Consider the following 17213-nt stretch of genomic DNA (forward strand, 5'->3'; position numbering starts at 1 on the left):
TGACTAAATACAGTTATGAGTAAGAAACTTTTGTCATTGGTTTTCATGGTATTGAGGAGGGCTTTTAGAGTGAATATCAGGTGTTACATGGCTGGCAGACAGATATGGAAAGGCTCTTATATTCCTTATTGGTATACTTACAACTACAATTTTCTAATATCGATAGCATTAATTCAATGTCAAAGAAAATAAAGATCCCCAAACCAATCAAGATAATTATATTTTAGAAATATTCACCACAATTTTTAAGTTATATTTTTCACAGACATTTTAAAAGACTAATGTTGCCATTTATGTTTTACTTTTTTTTTCCCACCTGTTTGAGATATTCTATAACAAAAGTTTTAATCAATCTGTAATTTGTGATTTCATTGGCTTTCTATATTTTAATAAGACATGCTAAGGATGTTGATTTAAAAAATTAAAGAAAAAATAATAAAATAATTTAAATATTTACTGATTTGTGTTTCTTTCCTTTCATAACCATACAAATATCTAGTGTAGCTGGTGTGTTAAAACCCTGTCAACTGAGTCACTGTAAAACAACACAATAGCAGTAAGTTAGACTCAAAACCCTTAGGTGAAAAGGTACAAATGCCAATTCACAGTATGTTTTTACTGTATAACAGTAATCCACTGTTAACATTTAGAAAGGTGACTTCTCAAATATTACCTGTTTTTTGTATGTGTGTCTATGATAGTTTAAAGCAGGTTAATGGTCCCTAGGAAAGCTCTGCTGTTCCTACTGAGGAAATTCAAACTCCCTGGAGTTATAATTTTTCATTCCTTTTCCACCACAGTCTGAAAAGCCTAGCTGGAAAGTGAAGGCAGTGTCAGTAGGAGAAAAGGGAAATGACAGTGACAACAAATCCATAAAAAGGAAACTGGTGCTATGTCATGCACTGCTCCACCATACTTATCTCAGAGCATTGGCAATAGTAGCTATATTAGCAAGGTAAAACAGAGTCTTTTTGCTTGTATGCTTCCTTCCTTATTAGAATAAACATTATTTGTAAGGTGGAGGAAGGTAAAACAGATGCACTCATCAACCCTTTACATTGGAGTGTCCTCCAGTGTCCTAGTCACTGATCCTGCAGCTTCATGTCATACTTGGTTAGAAACCAAAGAAATTAATGGAAATTCACTCCAATATTAAGGGAATCTGCATTTAAAACTAGTCATCAAAAGTTAGTGGATTAAACAGACAGGACTTACACCTCACACCTCCTTTTCCCTATTTCCCTTCTCGTGCTCTCCCATACACACACCGTGAGTGTACAGCAATAACTATTTCATCCAGAATCTTTGAACCATCTCTAATACCCCATGGGAGCATGTCAGGAAGGGCTTCTTACAAAACCTGTGAAAAGTGACTTGTATCTTGTTAACACTACAAGCTATACCTGGCTGTAGACTGGGGGAAATACCAGTGACTTTTGGACAAGGAAAAATAATTTTTGCATTTTAAGACATTAATAATGTACGTAAGGATAACAGTTGAAAGATGAGCACTAGTACACAGTGTTATGCACACATAAATGTTTTTCTCGATCACAGGAATTTAGCCAGCAATGTGCGAAAGTGCTTGCCCTCTGGTCAATCAGTCATTTTTCAGAGGGTTTACAATTTTCCCTATGAAGAGGACGGTGCGGGTGTATTTATCCAGAATCACCAGGAGAAAGGGCCTGTTGAATCTGACTCGAGGTGGGTGAGGAAAATCGCCAGATCTCCAGGTAACCTCCTTCACTGTGACCCCCACCGCTTCAGTGCCATTCTCGTGAACATTCAACATGGCTCTGTGGATCACCTGCAAGGACACAAAGCAAAACAGCCTCCAGGTGACAACCCAGCAAGAAGAGAGCAGCCTGCCACCCTCCTCGCTCTTGCCGAAGGGAGCCCTGACTGGGGCAAGACCCAGCAACACCAGCCTCTGGGATGGTCATCACCAGCCACTCTCCTTCCCATTGCAGCACAATCAGCCATCAGACCACTCCTGCTAGCTTCCTTCAATGCATGTACAGAGAGTGACCCTCAAACAGCAGACAGCCAAAAAGCACTCAAGATGACTGATGGCAAGAAACTCTGGAAGCAAAGAAACCTGGTAATTTAGCTTAGACTTAGTTTTGCCTTTGGCAGCTTCATGTATTATTGTGAATTTACCCTATCATCTAGCCGAAAAAAATAACTTTTTGAGAGCACTAGAAGGGCAGGAATAACAGCCTTTTGCCCTCTGTAGGCAGAATTAGAGGAAATTTTACCAAAACTAATGTGCTACCATTAGATACTATTGTTTAGTAGCCAAAAGAACATGTAATTATATGTACGTCTTCTTCCTTGTCCTTGAACCATGTATGTATAACCCCTTCTAAGCATGTTTGGCTTCAGGTTTAGGAAGGACAGGGCTTGCTTTGCCTCCAGACTGGCAGCTGTTGATGATTGAATGATGCTTCAGAGAGACTGGGATAAGCTTTTCATGGGATATTGTCAGGTTCCTGGGAACAGACAAATCCCGTGGTCATTGTGTTTCAGGTGCTGACTTACTTTTGAAACCATCAGTCCAGGCTCCTCAGTAATCCCTGACAAATCAGCTTGTTCAGTGAAGAGATCAATCATACCCACTTGTTTGACTATCCTTTTCACGTCATAGGTACCAGAAATAGAAAATTTTGGAATGTGCAGATGTATTTTTCTGTAACAAATAATACAAATAGGGACAAATTGTCATCACTCCTCAATGGCTACAGTATAGTGAAAATTCACATTTATTTTTCTAATTGTTAAAAGTCTGCTCTCAGGATTCAGATAGCGCTTCTAAGCAAGTTAGCTATCTAACGTGGGGAGTTGGAGCAGCATGAGCCCATGTTTTCCTCTGCCTCCACAGTGGGGTTCAAGGAGTGGGGTAGAAGACAAAACTGTACCAACTCTGTGGCAGAGCTACTACTGTGAGCTAGCAGGTTTTCTTCCAAAGATCATATCTAGTTGTCCTAAGGCTGTTTGAATACACAAAAGGGCCTGGGCCACCACAGAAATAGCTGCAGTAATGGTGAATGAATAAAATTTCTGCTTTTATATACAGTGCCCTCAACACCCTAACACCCAATAGCTACTCCATTTTAGTTTCAAAATGCCCATATGAAACAAGGGTCTGTTAACTTCATCATAGTGCTAAGCAACATGTGATGGAGCCAGGAACTCAATCCAAGATGGATCCCAAGTTCAATGCCCTATTTGTTCACTACCCACAGCTCTTTTTCATTTTCCAACTAAGAAAAGAGAAGTCCTGCACAGAGAGGGACCATTAAGTGAATATAGTTCAGTAAAATGACCCAGCCTTTAATGTTTTGTCTTGATGAGTTCAACACTACTAATCTATAACATGGTCACCTCTCACCTTAGTAAAAACACTTACCTGTCTTGGAGAAACTTTTCCCATTTAGATACAGTCCTTTTCAAGAGAACATCTTCCACCTGCTTCATCTTCCCTTCATCAGGCAAAATAAATAATGCTGCAGCATTTCCACTGTAAGGTATCTGAACCAGCCAACAGGACAGCTCTTCATCAAAGTAATTTCTGTAGTAACCCTTTCGATACATCATGTCAACTCTTACAGACGTTTTCCGATCCACAAAAAAGTCCTCCTGTTTTGTATATGAAGTACTGAAGGGTTTCTCCCAATGGGCTTATGACAAAAAGAAAAATAATATGGTGAAATCTAGTGAGAAATGGCCCCAGTGAATAAACCAGGGTCTAGTCCCACAGCCTTCCTTTGATAAGAGCAACTATCTTTTTCAAGCTACTTCATCCTCGGGTGTTATAACATTGCAGATCTTTTTTTTTAATTATTCTTTCATGTGTTTAAAACAATTATAGACAGATAATACTGAAAACACCATCCTTCACTACAGCATGAGTCTATAATCATATTAAAGAATTTACCAAACATAGAGATTTATATCTTGCACTTCCATTTGTTAAAAAAATCCAGTCTTTCACTCAACCAGGTGAGGACACATTTATACTGACAATAAATATACGTAGTTTTATAGCAATATATTCCAGATACTGAACATGGCTTCCTCCATTTAAAATATTTAAACTACAGTTTCTTTCTCTTAAGTTTTCATTCTCTGTAATAAGCAGTGGACAACTAAGTTAGAACCTTCGCATCCTTTGATATTTCTTACCTTTAAAGAAGACATAGTTAACAAGAACCATTGCAGTGAGAGGATCAAGATTCTCCACTAGTTTAACAATTTTCCCATTTGTCTTTTCCTCAATATAATTGTTGATCTGATTCTCAGCACCAGAGGAGTTGTTAAAGTCAGTAGAAAAGACTTCAGCTTCATAAAAGCTTTTGACATCATCCAAGAACTTCTGTAGTGGTTTTAGTGTCTCTTCTATAAAAAGGGCATTTCCGAGGCTCAACTGGAGCTCACTATCTGAACGGTTCAGCATGTGGAGGAGTTGGCAAAACCCTTCATGTATTTCCTGCTCCTGAGTCTTTTTCAGGTTAAAGGCAAGCCCTTCCAGAATCTGCGTCAGCGTCGCTGACTTGGCACCGAGTGCCAGCATTGCAAAGGAAGCAGAGATGCTTATGGGTGAAAAGAAAATATTTTCATCAGTTGCTTCGGATGCAACAAGCTTGTAAAATGAAAATGCAAAGTCAGCATTGCTGGGAACTAGTTTGACAAAAGTTTTGTTCTTAACTGGATAAATTCCTCCCCCATGAGAACTGCGTCCTGGGTAATATGTCCCTTTAGAATTATCGTGCTTATTGTGGTAACGAGGATGCTGATGACACTGGGCAACAGCATACAAACCAGCCAGCAAGAAACACAAGGAGAAGGTGGTCTTCATTTTCCTTTTAACTGTTTCTGGAAAAGAGATAGACATACAAAACATGGCATGGAAATTAATTTCTTCATGCTGTGTTCTCCGGCCAAGTAAAATGAGGCTCTCAGAACACACTTGTTCTTCAAAATCCCATACTTGGATATTTCACATTCCTAACGCATGCCAGTGATCCCCAGAAAGAATATGCTTCCTGATACACTATATAACCAAAACCTCTCAAAAGAGGTAATTTTGATCATATTAACTTTTAAAAAACAGGGTAAGACTGAATTTCTAAAAATTTGCAAATAACTGGAAGCTTGTGACCTTTTCCCCAGAGTAACTGGTAAAAGATGTTTTTGTACTCAGTACTGCAGGATGGCTAATGCAGCTCTGTTAGTCTTCCTTAATTCATCAGATAATTAGAGAATTAAATCTGTGTTAAATAAAAATGTGATATAAACACAGATCATACTGTCTAGAACCAAAATTACAAAACACTTTTACAGTTTCTTCAAAGATAAAATATCAGATCACTGTGGTAGTGAAGTCTATAAGCATCTCTACTGTTTCCAAAACAAATTTTTATTTAATTATGTGAAGTATCTTCCTCACTAGCAGCCAGTTCTTGCTGGATTTTGACATGTTTTGATTTTTTGCGTAACAGGTATATGCCCTTGTTTACATGAAAAAATGAGCCCTTCCCAGGCAACAAGATAATCCCCCAAAATGAAATGTCCAAATGATCCAAGGGAAAACTAAAAGGGTACTTACAGTGCTACAAAAAGGATCTTGCTGTTTACATCTGGTCTTGTCTGCTCCTTCTTGTCTTCAGTACCATTGAACAGGATTAAGCAGAGCACCCCTGTTAATCATTAGTTAGTTCAAGTAAAAATTGCCAATGAGCATGCACAGCAGCAGAAATGACACTGGATATTCTGGACAGTTGTGCCTCAGTCAGACACAAGCTAGTAGTGCTGGGTGGTGGGACTGCGGATGAGAGGGAGTGGAGCAGGGACTATATCTCCTGCTGCTTCCATGCTTGTGGATTGACACGAGCAGCCTGCTGCTGTGGGTGCCTGGCAGGATTTCCATACCCTTCATGGCTGGAGCTGAATGCTGTGACTTTGTGTGAAGGCCACCCCCTACCTGGGTCTGGCTGTGGGGGACAAAGCCTCCAGCACAGTTCACCAGGATGCTCGGCCTCCCTGCCAGACCGTTGCTCTTAGCTTGGTCCTGAGGGATATGTCTATTTCAAGCTACCTTCTGATGCTATCTAAAACTACCTAAAGCAGGAAATGTTTATGTTGCTTGCAATAGCAAAACCTCATTTATTATGATCTAAAGCTTGGAGAGCATCATGGGACTATGATTTACAGCTTGACTACATCAGGGGGATAACAATTCAGTGATGCCACGTGGCCCAGCAAGTAGTTGATCCATCCAGATTTTTCCAAGTTCCTCTATGCCAAAAAACTAGATATATAAAAGATAATGCATGTAATTCCTTCCTTATCCTCCAAGACAGCCAACACTTTTTTTTTTTCTGTTTTCTCGGGTTTCTTGCCTTTATAGCTTTAAATTGTATTTTCTTTTGTTATATAATTTTCTATCTTGCCAAGATATTAGACAAAGAGAATTAAAAAAAAAAAAAAAATCCCCCACTAATTAAAAAATTCAACGTGCTGGAGAAATGGAGCATACTTTCTCAGCAATGTTAAAATTTGGAATTTGAATACTGACAACTCATATACAGTTTCCTAGCATGACACTAACTGGTCATGTTGACAATAAGTTCTCCTAAAGCACTGTCATGGTTTAACCCCAGCGGGCAACTAAGCACCACACAGCCTCTTGCTCACTCCCCCCAGTGGGATGGGGAAGAGAATCAGAAGGGTAAAAGTGAGAAAACTCATGGGCTGAGATGATCGAGACAGTTTAATAGGTAAAGAAAAAGCTGCGCATGTCAGCAAAGCAAAACAAGGAATTCTTTCACCACTTCCCATCAGCAGGCAGGTGCTCAACCATCTCCAGGAAAGCAGGGCTCCATCACAATTAACAGTTACTTGGGGAGACAAATGCCCCCCGCTTCCTTCTTCTTTCCCCCCAGCTTCATATTGCTGAGCATGATGTCATATGGTATGGAATATCCCTTTGGTCAGTTGGGGTCAGCTGTCCTGGTTGTGTCCCCTCCCAACTTCTTTTGCACCCCCAGCCTCCTCGTTGGTGGGGTCATGTGAGAAGCAGAAAAGGCCTTGAGACTGAGCGAGCACTCCTCAGCAATAATGAAAACATCTCTGCATTATCAACACTGCTTGCAGCACAAATCCAAAACATAACCCCATACTAGGTGCTATGAAGAAAATTAACTCTATCCCAGCCAAAACCAGTACAAGGACCAACCTAGAAGATGCTTCTTATTTTTCATTAACTCTATTCTCCATTTTAACTTGCATTTCTCGATCAGGGAAACCAGATGTGCTCATTCCTTCATGCAGGCTTTTCTTCACCTGTCTTCAAGAAACTAATTCTTCATGTACAAATTTTGATAACTGAATTTTAAATATAAAATTTGAGGAAAAGTGAACACAAGATGCATTGTAATCCAAAAGGGTTTTGTCGTGTGGACGCGGCCTGCTCACTTGTTTGCTTGTTACTTACTGCTGAAACATATGCAGGAACATGTCATCTGGCTGATGTTGTCATCAAATACAAATTTCAAAAGGAATGCAGTGTAACTGATGAAGATACTGATTTCTTTTGGACTGTATTGGCAAAGAATTCCACCATCTTCTTGGAAGAGATCATTAGTATAGATGAGAGCCTATGCCAGGAAGGAAAACTATAGTAATACATAGCAAAGAGCAGCGGCCAGGTTAATACACATGTACCCTCTCTGCAAGTTCCCAGGCATCTGGCTCCTGAGCAGAAGCCCCAGGCTACATCAGGTGTCAAAATGCCCCACATGAGGTGTTTAACACCTCTGAGTGGGAGCACACTTGTGTGGAGTTAGGAATTTGGATTTAGGAATCTGAAGGCAATACTGGAAAGGGAACTGCACCTTCTTCCCCTCAATCTCAAACCAAGGCTCTTGTTCCATGGTTGTCTCACATGGCTGCACAGGCAAGCAGCAAAACAGTGCGGGGCACACCATTCTCTGCAGGGCAGGGCAGTACTAATCTTTTGCTTAGTAACCTAGTGACTGGAGCACTTGATCGCTTGAGCTGGATATAAGACTCTCAAGTCCTACAAACCATTCTACCTGAAATAATCAGACCTAAAACATCCACTTGGCAGAGGAATAGCTCATCTTCAGTCTGCAAGAAACTGATGAGAAAGTAAAGGGAAAGACAATTCCCAGCCTTCCTTCTGAGGATCTTCTGTTTAAACATCAAATAAAATAGAAAAACTACTTATGTGAGATGGGTAGATAACTGTCTGTGAATAATTGGGTGTGTTTTCATCTACCTATGAAAGACATATTTATGTGTGTAAATACACACACCCCTATAGATATTCCTAGTACTGGAGAAAGATCAACTAGTGTGATGTGTTAATCTAATAATGCAAGCACAAACCTGGGAAATAGGAAACTTAGGTTTCCCTCCAAGGACAATTCAAGTAGAATAAGAAACAAAAGTCCTGGGAACTGTTTTTGAATGGATACCTGATTACACAAGATGTGCAAGTGTTATAAATTCTAGTCATATGAGTAGCGTGTGAGTAGTTCTACTAAAGATAATCATTATCTTTCCTGAATCAGAACCTGTGGCAATAATTAATGCATTATGATTCGAACTGAAAAAAACCTGAAGAAATGCTATCTCAGATTAATTGTGATGTTTTGATAACATAACAATAACTTCAAAACACTTTAAGAGTGTTGAAGAATTGCACATTTACTAGATTTTATATGCAATTGTTTTAAACCAATTTTTCCTAAAAGCTTGTAAAAATTAGATTTTCTTCCATCCTGATATAAAGTGATGTAAAAATAATTTGAATTTATTTACCAAGATTTTGTTGAAAAAACTGAAAATCACTGTCAAGTGTAAATGAAAGAAAAAAAAATTAGTATGTTAAAAGTAAGGCAATGAAATAAGTTGATTAGAATCATAGAATCATTAGGCTGTAAATACCCAGGCTGAGAGACATTAACTCTTTCAGAGAATCTGTCATCAGAACAGAATATTCTATTAGTTATCACTGTTTTATTATTTTATTTTTAGTTAGATGTAAACTCCTTCCAGCAAGCTGCAGTGAGGTAGAAACACCCATCTTTACCTGATCTTGAAGTATTATGATGGTTTAGTATCCAGCTCCTCTATAGGCAAACTATCCTATCGTTGACTTCAGTAGTGTCCAACTAACAAAATGGCCTGAAGAAATTAATGAGATTAAAAATCTGAGCCTATCCCTCTGTTCTGGTTTAATGCAGATTAAGAGCATAATGTCAATGCATGTACTGATTCTCATCATACATGAAATTTTCATAGTACAAACATTCATGAACTTTTTTTTTTTCAAACTACACTCCTAGAAAAAAGAAAAACCCCTAAAACTGACTCAGAGGAAATACGGTGGCAGTCACTACATTCTGATATAGACAAGACAAAGCAAAATATTAAACAAACTGTTCTGTAAGCAGTGGAGTTAATAAAGCCTAGTTTACTAAGGATTTATGGCTTTCCTCACCACAATAACCACAGCTTTACTCCACAGCCTCCAGGATGATTCCTACCAGGAGAGCAGGGCTGGGGCTGGGGCTGGGGCTGGGGCTCCCTACCTGTTGTGATAGGCAGAATTTAAAGCAAATGAGTCCTACCTGATTTCCCCACAGAAGGTACAAACTTGAAATTCACTGATTTTCACAGAGTAGCATAATGGTTTTTCAGACTCCTACTTCTCTGTTAAACCTGACTGAAATCTGCCAATAAGCTGCAATGTTATGGAGGGTAGCTAAGAGAAGGCAAGTGGCTACAAACATGAATATTTCCTTTGGAAACCAGTCTGGTTGTTTTCTTTTCTTTGTGTTTGAGGTTATGAGAGTCATACTTTCTCAGTTTTCACAGTTCATGAGATTACATTTCTCACTATCTATCATTAATATATTCATCATCCTTATATTTACTTATGAAAAAACCCAATTTATTATATATTACTTTTTAATAATGATGTATCTTCACTTTTAGCATCATTAGCTTTTCTTTTATGTCCTTTCCAGGAAGAGCCTGTAGACTGTCCAACACTTGGTGGAGTGATTTAGAAGTACAAGATGGATGAAGAGTAGGTTTGGTAAAAACCAAAACTGTTTTGTAACATTTTATAACCAGACTGGATGTTCCAGATCACCATATATTTCAACTGAGATTCTATGTCATTCATTAATAGGTACCACTGGAGGAGGGAACTTTAAAGAACTTTAAAAATCAATTTCTAAAAGCATAACACTCCTGAATTTAAGCTTTACTTTAGTTACCTGATAAAACCTACTGAAGAACTATGATAAAATTTGTTTGAGTGACTATTCAGTTAGCAAATCCAGCAAGTCTATACAAAGGCATGGGTTATAAAAGACATTTGCTTAGATGAAGTAATAGTGACTGGGAAGCATCGCAATCTAGAATCCACCTTGGTAAGGCAGATAGTCCTCCATATGTAATTGATGTGGAGCAGAGTAGACCAGCAGTTCTTCAAAGTTAAGTTATTGTCTGTTTCTAAGTGAGAGACTTCAAGCCTTCAACTAGAGTCCTGCAGAAGCACTTTGGAAAGGGTTTTCTAACTGTGGACAGTGAATTACAGAACTGGAACATGATGAAATTATGCACCTTTGACCTGTTGTTCATTGTATGCTTTGGACTGAAAATGGTTTGCTTACCAAAGAAATGCAGCTGACCTAAGTTTCCCTGCTTTACACTCAGTACAAAAGCTACAGTTATGGATAGACAGCACTAAGCATTCGCTCTGCCCATGCAGAAATATGTTTCTAAGACAGAAAGCACCTGTTTATATGTTAGATTTATCTCAGGCCAGTGCCTGTGTAATGGAAGAAGGACACAACACACTGCTTTCTGCAGTCCATAATAGGGAGTCTGTCCACCTCACCTGGGTAAACACAGGCCTTTTCTGACCTTTCTTATTATATTAGCTCACATCTTCCCTCAATGACAAAAGCCTGAGGTTGGCAGTGCAAGAGGTGGTTGAGATCTCAGGAGCTTTTATTCAGTCTGCTTGGGTTGGGGCTGAACAATCTCCCCAGAAAGTGCTCTCAGCCCAGGTCTGTTGTGCAGGGGAGGACCAGGAGGAGATGCATGAGGAACAAGTAAAAGTTCCTTCATCGTCCATTGTCTTCACAGCCTTTTAAACATAAAACTCAATCTCTTCTTCCCTGTGTCAAAAAAAGCATCTACACTCCACTGAAAGATGCACATAGAGGGAGGAACCCCCTTACTCTCTCCTGTAAATTCCCATTCCCAGATCCTTTCTCACTGTTTGTCTGCCCCCAAGCCGATGCCCTACCTTCACACTCCAGTCCTGCCTTTCCTCGCTCCACCAGCAATCCAGGCTCCCAGAAAGAAGGGTTCCTTAGCAGTGGTTACTCCTATGCAATATATAACAGACCCAACATGAAATGGAAAAACCAAATATTGAATATCTACCCACCAAGCTTATGGTTTATAGGCTGCATTGTGAATGAAGACATGCCTTTAAAAAAATGCCATATTGATCACCTGGAATTTGTCTGTGTCAGGAACACATGAGGAACAAGTACTGGGCTGGTACACCTTTGGGATTACAGAATCACCCTGCACTGTGCCACTCCACATACACTGCCTGTTGTGTGCAGAACTACCTCTTTTTATTGGCTTTGAACCTGGCTCCTACATGCTTTGTGTGATGATCTGTAGCTCTGGCATTAGATGTGGTAATAGTGAACATTGTCTCTATTCACCCGATCTGTGCCACAAATAATTTTTGCCTTCTTTATGACCTCTAAGTTGTGTCTTTTCCAGGCTGAAGATCTGCCACCTCAAACTGGAGCTGACCTTTGATTAACCTTACCACCTTTTTCTAAAGATTTTCTAAAGTTTCTTTCAATTCTCATTTATGCATTCTGTTATTATAGGACCAGAATTACATGCTCTAATCCAAGTGTGGATGATCCAGAGATTTAGACAGTGGCAGAATGTTCTTATCTGATTTGCTCTTTTTTCTTTCCCAATAATTTCTAATATTTAATTTGCCTCCTTCCCCACTACTGAGCTGATCTGTATATGAACTACCTATCATAACACCAAACCCTTACTCCTTAGTGACAGCAGTCAGTTCAAGTACAGCATTTCACCAATCCCGCAGCTAAAACTTAACAAGAAAATCAAAATCTCCACTGATCCAGTAACAGCAAAGCAGAAAGTTACTGTTCTTTCTGGTTTCAAAATGAGACAGGATTTGTCATGTCCATTCCTTGATTTTACCAGAAGATGGTGGCACAGGGCTCCTTTTCCTATAATGCCCAGAACTAGAGGCTCCATACTTAGAATTTTACCTGCAGAAAGCAGCGTAGCAGGATCACAATAAAAGCTTAGCTTCTTGCAAGGATCTTCCTACTCATAACAGGTATACTGAAATTATAACATTTTACTAGCAGAATTTACCCTGCAGACCTTTTTCTCTTGGTGTAAAGGAACTCTTCTTATGTAAACAACTTCTAGAGTGACAAGTTCATCAGAGAACAAAAGTTCATATTTTGGAATGAAATTGCCTACACAGAGAAGTCTCTTGTCATTTCTATTGAAATTTTAATTGATACTTTTTACATTATTTATCTTTCTGTTGCAGACATGGACTCAGTGCAAACAAGCACTGAGAAAATCCCTTATGTAGATATTTTGGAATGACACTTGAAGTTTTTTCTCCCAAAGTCAGATAGAAAATATTAGGGCTAAACTTAACAAAGTTTTATCATTTTTATTATTTAATAGATTAATATTGTTGGCCGCAGTGAAGAAGCAGAAGGCAGATCAACTAGCTGAATTAATATATTCAATAAACTGAAATTTATTATATGATTCCATTGCTCATATCCCTTTTCTCAAACAAGTCTTTGACACTGTAAGCTTTCAGGATGTTGAGGATTCCAACAGGTTGCTGAGATGGTTTAATGCAACAATTCTCTTCCCTTTTTCAATGGAGGTGAAAGAAGAGACTGTGTGGTTGCCCTTAGCCTCTGCACTTCACATTCTGGCAGATCAGCACCATCCCATTTCCATCAATGGCTTACATTAACATGCCCCCACATGAAACTTTGGTATCTAGGCTGTATCTATACAGGTTTTCTGTCATGACTGCTGCACCATCTTTCCCACCTTGCCTCTCTAGAAGCAGCTAGAAGTGCTGGAGCATATTTGCCTCTATCTGATGCCTCTTCTCAGTCGATGCCTCTTCTCAGTCACCCTTAACACAATGGTGAATACGTCAAGACTATGACACACAGCACAATGACAGGCATGGGCATGAGGTAGTTATTTCTGACTGAGGCAACTGAGGTCCAAAATGTTGTAAAATTCTACCCAGAAGATTTATCAGAGGGATAGAGCTTAGCCTTGAAATATAGAAGATACAGGAACAGAAAATAAATTCAAATTGTACATTCTAGTATCTATCCCTTGAATATGCGAGATATGGTATGGCTTTTTTGATGGCTAAAGAATTTGCATCTGTGTGAACAGCACACCTGCCCTGAGGTTTTTTTATACCTCCAAAACCTACCTAGATTCATGTCATAGAATCATAGAAATATTTAGGCTGGAAAAGACCTTTAAGATCATCGAGTCCAACCATTAACCTAGCACAGCCAAGTCCACCACTGAACCAGGTCCCTAAGTGACACATCTCCATGTCTTTTAAACACCTCCAGGGATGGTGACTCAAGCACTTCACTGGGAAGCCTGTTCCAATGCTTGATAACCCTTTCAGTGAAGAAATTTTTCCTAATATCCAATCTAAACCTCTGCTGGTGCAACTTTAAGCCATTTACTCTTGTCCTATCACTTGTTACTTGGGAGAAGAGACCGACACCCACTTCTTTATAATCTCCTTTCAGGTAGTTGTAGAGAGTGATAAGGTCTCCCCTGAGATTCCTTTTCTCCAGGCTAAACACCCCCAGTTCCCTCAGCTGCTCCTCACAAGACTTGTGCTCTAGACCCTTCACCAGCTTCTTTGCCCTTCTCTGGACACACTCCAGCACCTCAATGTCTGTCTTGTAGTGAGGGGTCCAGAACTTAACACAGTATTTAAGGTGCAGCCTCACCAGCGCTCAGCACAGGGAGACAATCACTTCCCTAGTCCTGCTGGCCACACCATTCCTAACACAAGTCAGGATGCTACTGGCCTTCTTGGCCACCTGAGCACACTGCTGGCTCATATTCAACCAGCTGTTGACCAACACCCCCAGGTCTTTTCCACCTGGCAGCTTTCCAGCCACTCTTCTCTAAGCCTGTAGCGTTGCATGGCGTTGTTGTGACCCAAGTGCACTGAGCCTTGTTGAACCTCACAAAATTGGCCTTGGCTCATTGATTCAGCCTGTTCCAATCCCTCTGTAGAGCCTTCCTACCCTCAAGCAGATCAACACTCCTGCCCACCTTGGTGTCATCTGCAAGCATACTGAGGGTGCACTCGATCCCGTCATCCAGATCCTTGATAAAGATATTAAACAGAACTGGCCCCAGTACTGAGCCATGGGGAACACCACTGGTGACTGGCCATCAACTGGATTTAACTCCATTCACCACCACTCTTTGGGCCTGCCCATCCAGCCAGTTTTTTACTCAGCAAAGAGTACACCCATCCAAGCCATGAGCAGCCAGTTTCTGCAGGAGAATGCTGTGGGAAATGGTGTCAACGGCTTTACTACAGTCTAGGCAGACAACATCCACAGCCTTTCCCTCATCCCCTAAGTGAGTGACCTTGTCATAGAAGGAGATCAGGTTAGTCAAGCAGGACCTGCCTTTCATACACCCATGCTGACGAGGTCTGATCACCTGATTGCCGTGTACATGCCGCGTGATGGCACTCAAGATGATCTGCTCCATAACATTTCCCGGCACCAAGGTCAGGCTGACAGGCCTGGAGTTCCCCGGATCCTCCTTCCAGCACTTCTTGCAGATGGGCGTCACATTTGCAAACCTTTGGTCAACTGGGACCTCCCCACTTAGCCAGAACTGCTGATAAACGATGGGAAGTGGCTTAGTGAGTGCTTCCTCCAGCTTCCTCAGTACCCTTGGGTGGATCCCATCTGGCCCCATAGACTCGTGTGTATCTAAGCGGTGTAATGGGTCACTAACCATTTTCCCTTGGATTATGGGGGCTTCATTCTGCTTCCTGTCTCTGTCTTCCAGCTCAGGGGGCTGGGTCGCCACACAACAACTGGTCTTACTATTAAGACTGAGGCAAAGAAGGCAATTAAGTACCTCAGCCTTTTCCTCATCCTTTGTCATTAAGCTTTCCCCCACTTCCAATAAAGGATGGAGATTCTCCTTAGCTCTCCTTTTGTTGCTAATGTATTTATAGAAAGATTTTTTATTGTGTTTTATGGCAGTAGACAGATTAAGTACTAGTTGGCCTTTGGCCCTCCTAATTTTCTCCCTGCATAGCCTCACAACATTCTTGTAGTCATCCTGAGTTGTCTGCCCCTTCTTCCTAGGTCATAAACTCTCCTTTTCTTCCTGAGTTCCAGCCAAAGCTCTCTGTTCAGCCAGGCTGCTCTTCTTCCCCACCAGCTTGTCTTTCGACACATGGGAATGGCCTGCTCCTGTGCCTTTAAGATTTTCTTCTTGAAAAATGTCCAGCCTTCCTGGATGCCTTTGCCCATCAGGACTGCCTCCCAAGGGACTCTTGTCAACCAGGCTCCTAAACAGAGCAAAGTCTGCAGTTCAGAAGTCCAGGGTAACAGTTCTTCTGACCCTGCTCTTTACTCCTCCAAGAATAGAAAAGTCTATCATTTCATGATCTCTATGCCCAAGATGGCCTCCAACCATCACATCACCCACAAGTCCTACTCTGTTCAGAAAAAACAGGTCCAGCGGGGTGCCTTCCCTAGTTGGCTCACTCACCAGCTGTGTCAGGAAGTTATCTTATCTTCCACACACTCCAGGAACCTCCTAGACTGTTTCCTCTCTGCTGTACTGTATTTCCAGCAGACATCTGGTAAGTTGAAGTCCCCCATGAGAAGAAGGGCTGACAATTGTAAGACTTCTCCCAGCTGCTTATAGAATATATTGTCTGCCTTTTCATGTCAAGGATGAGCTGGGTTGTGAGGCACTGCAACTGCCTTGTAGCTGCCATACAGGTACTCATAGTTATCAGAATCCACAGTCAAAAAACTCCCTGCTCAGGAACTATTATAATCATCCGGTTTTTAAGAGCTTAGTGATTCTCTCCTTGAAATAACTGTGAGTACAGGGAAAAAGTCTGCTGCTTTTTTTGTATTGAATCTACTGAAACAATTAGAATACAGTTGGCTTAAATAAGGGTGAATTCCCATTTCCTTGAAATAGTGTCAGCAATCAAGGGCTGAATAGATGACATAGATGTGGGGAGAGGGCTGGTGTGACCATTCAAGGGCAAGTTTTCCAGATACCAGGGTTGAAGCTGAAATTGCATAGCTTGGAATAAGAAAGGTAGGTCCAAATTGCTAGTAACATCTGAACAACAGGGCCTATGTGAGCAACTGGTGTTTCTGTGATTACCTGATTGCTTTGTGCATTTTGACATTGAGCCAGCTCCTTTCCTTATTGATGAAAGGTAAGATGCATTGGACACATACCACATTAGCCCTGCAACCCACTGCTTCATGGTTTGTCACAGCATACTACATGGACTATGTCATTGGATAAAGCAAACAGAGCTTTACTGACAGAAGCTATCCTGTCAGCAAACAGAGTCCCAGTGGACCATAAACAAGGTCAGATAGAACAAACTTACTGTCTCCCACATGGCTCAGAGGCTGCCAGGAGAAGTCTGTCACTCAGGTCTGCTGGGGGACAAATAGGCTGCCTTTCAGAGACCCAGCCCAGTGGGTTCTCAAGGGATCTCAGCTGAGACATGCCCTCTTTAGGTAAGTCCTTTTCCTCAGACCTTTGTGTAACCATGTCAGGTCAGGTCTAACAGACCCACAGCAGGTCATTTATCTTGGATGTTTATGATAGGGGGTCACATACTCTACTGTAAGCTGTATTATCTCCTTCTGCTGACTGTCACTGCAGGAAGGTAGATGACACTTAGTAGGGTGTAAAGAATCTCTATTTCTCTTTCAGGGCTTAGTTTGGATCCAAGTGTCCCATAGACTGAGAGAAGGCCTGTGTGAGATTAAGCTGTCCTA

The 17213-nt window shown here is 40.8% G+C and overlaps 1 protein-coding gene across 1 annotated transcript; it reads right to left on the bottom strand.

The window, feature by feature from the left end:
* Positions 1-201: 201 nt before the first annotated feature.
* Positions 202-5620, bottom strand: LOC141923579 (alpha-1-antitrypsin-like). Its single transcript, XM_074825022.1, has 5 exons — positions 5609-5620; positions 4186-4875; positions 3410-3680; positions 2542-2689; positions 202-1807 (listed from the first exon to the last, which is right to left on the bottom strand). Exons 2-5 carry the CDS (start codon positions 4856-4858, stop codon positions 1601-1603), a joined length of 1299 nt encoding a protein of 432 aa, XP_074681123.1. The 5' UTR covers positions 4859-4875; positions 5609-5620; the 3' UTR covers positions 202-1600.
* Between the last annotated feature and the right edge of the window lie 11593 nt (positions 5621-17213).

The sequence above is a fragment of the Strix aluco genome, chromosome 4, assembly GCF_031877795.1.
Source record: "Strix aluco isolate bStrAlu1 chromosome 4, bStrAlu1.hap1, whole genome shotgun sequence".
NCBI lineage: Eukaryota > Metazoa > Chordata > Aves > Strigiformes > Strigidae > Strix > Strix aluco.

What these genes read in the sequence shown, in the direction of transcription:
- LOC141923579 (XM_074825022.1), bottom strand. Translation starts at nt 4,858, where the DNA reads ATGAAGACCACCTTCTCCTTGTGTTTCTTGCTGGCTGGTTTGTATGCT. An exon ending in TAACTATGTCTTCTTTAAAG is followed by an intron (nt 3,681 to 4,185) that starts GTAAGAAATATC and finishes TTTTGTCATAAG; the next exon opens with CCCATTGGGAGAAACCCTTC. An exon ending in GAAAAGTTTCTCCAAGACAG is followed by an intron (nt 2,690 to 3,409) that starts GTAAGTGTTTTT and finishes TATTTGTTACAG; the next exon opens with AAAAATACATCTGCACATTC.